Here is a 1,379-nt window from a genome sequence, read left to right on the forward strand (position 1 = left end):
CGGAGTGGAGCCGAGCGAAGAGGTTGCGCGCGGGGCGGGGCAGCGCGGGCGCGAGCGGCACAAGTGGGGCGAGGGGGGACGGCGCGGGCGGCGGCGCGCACCAGCAGCAGGCAGTCCTCTATCGACCGCTTCTGGTCCTCGTAGCTGCCGAGGGGCGGTTACGGCGGGGAGCGAGCGGGGGCGCGGGAAGATTTGCTCAGTGAGAGCGGTGCCCATCACGACCTGGGGGTTGAGGGAAGAGCTTGATGGCCGCGTGGGAATTGATGAGGCAGGCGATGGGCGGGGCCGGCGGCAGCAGCAGCAGCAGCAGCAGCAGCAGCAGCAGCAGCAGCAGCAGCAGCAGCAGCAGCAGCAGCAGCAGCAGCAGCAGCAGCAGCAGACGGGCGTGGCCACTCCAGCTTGCTGAACACCGCCCTTAGCCTTAGGGCCAAGCAGCAGCGCCTCACCCTGCCAGCACCCCCCAGTCGACGTCATCGTTGCCTCCCGGCAGGTAGACGCGCGCCCCCATCCCCTGCAGCGCCTGCACCGCCCGCTGCCCCTCCGCCGTCTCCCACGGCCGCGGCGGCGGCGCCTCCGGCTCCGACCGCCCCTCCGCGTCCCGCTGCTGCTGCTGCTGCTGCTGTTGCTGCTGCTGCTGCTGCTGCTGCTGCGCGGCCGCCGCCCGGCGCCGCCAAGCCGCCGACCGCATGCGCTCCGCCCACTCAGCAGGGATGCCCTCATCATCGTCGTCCTCGTCAGCGGCGGTTGCGCCGCCGACACGAGAGTCCTCGTCAGCGAGGCCCCGCAGCTCGGCCGCCCGGTCCTCTACAAACTCGAAGAAGTCGGCCAGATCATTCCAGCCTGCGGTCACAGGGTGCACATTGCGAATGCAGCGGGTGCACCGTGACAAGATAGCATTCTGGGTGCAGGCGCACAGGCGCAAAACAAGCACGGCCTGTCGCCCTGGCGGCAGGGCGGGAGTGGGGGGAAGGGTCAGGGGCCGAAGGGCAGGCCACAGCAAAGCCAGGCCGGCAAGCGGCTCAGGCTGTGCCACAACCCAGGGCCCGGCGTACCCGCGCGCGGCGGGCGTGGCGCAGCGGGCGTCTGCGGCCGGGGCCATGGCTCCCGCCACCTGAAACATGCGGGCAAGCGCGCAAGCGCTTCGCTTCACTGCAGCACAACCACACACCCCGAGTGAGGCGCACCCGGCAGCTGAGTCAGCTGGCGGGCCATCGCCACCTCAGCCTGCTCCACCAGCGCGGCCAGCGGGTCCAGATCGCCCGTGAAGGGGCCAGAGGCGGGGACGCCGCTAACCTGGCGGGGTTGTGCGCGCGCGCGTGTGTGTGTGTGTGTGTGTGTGTGTGTGTGTGTGTGTGTGTGTGTGTGTGTGTGTGTGTGTG

At 70.8% G+C, this 1,379-nt stretch overlaps 2 protein-coding genes across 2 annotated transcripts in view; one reads left to right on the plus strand and one right to left on the minus strand.

Annotated features, from left to right (window-relative positions):
- Positions 1 to 144: 144 nt before the first annotated feature.
- MNEG_4789 (hypothetical protein) lies at positions 145 to 406 on the plus strand (the record flags this gene model as incomplete). Its single annotated transcript, XM_014046732.1, has 1 exon — positions 145 to 406. A coding segment is annotated over one exon (262 nt), but the record flags the coding sequence as incomplete, so codon positions are not given.
- Positions 407 to 442: 36 nt separating this feature from the next.
- Positions 443 to 1,379, minus strand: part of MNEG_4790 (hypothetical protein) — a gene marked incomplete at both ends in the record, with an annotated part of 2,900 nt that continues 1,963 nt past the window's right edge. Inside the window, 2 exons of the mRNA XM_014046733.1 lie at positions 443 to 840; positions 1,185 to 1,293. Coding sequence (XP_013902187.1) covers positions 443 to 840; positions 1,185 to 1,293 — 507 coding nt within the window. The remainder of the gene's footprint in view (positions 841 to 1,184; positions 1,294 to 1,379) is intronic.

Source organism: Monoraphidium neglectum (assembly GCF_000611645.1).
Source record: "Monoraphidium neglectum strain SAG 48.87 unplaced genomic scaffold scaffold00682, whole genome shotgun sequence".
NCBI lineage: Eukaryota > Viridiplantae > Chlorophyta > Chlorophyceae > Sphaeropleales > Selenastraceae > Monoraphidium > Monoraphidium neglectum.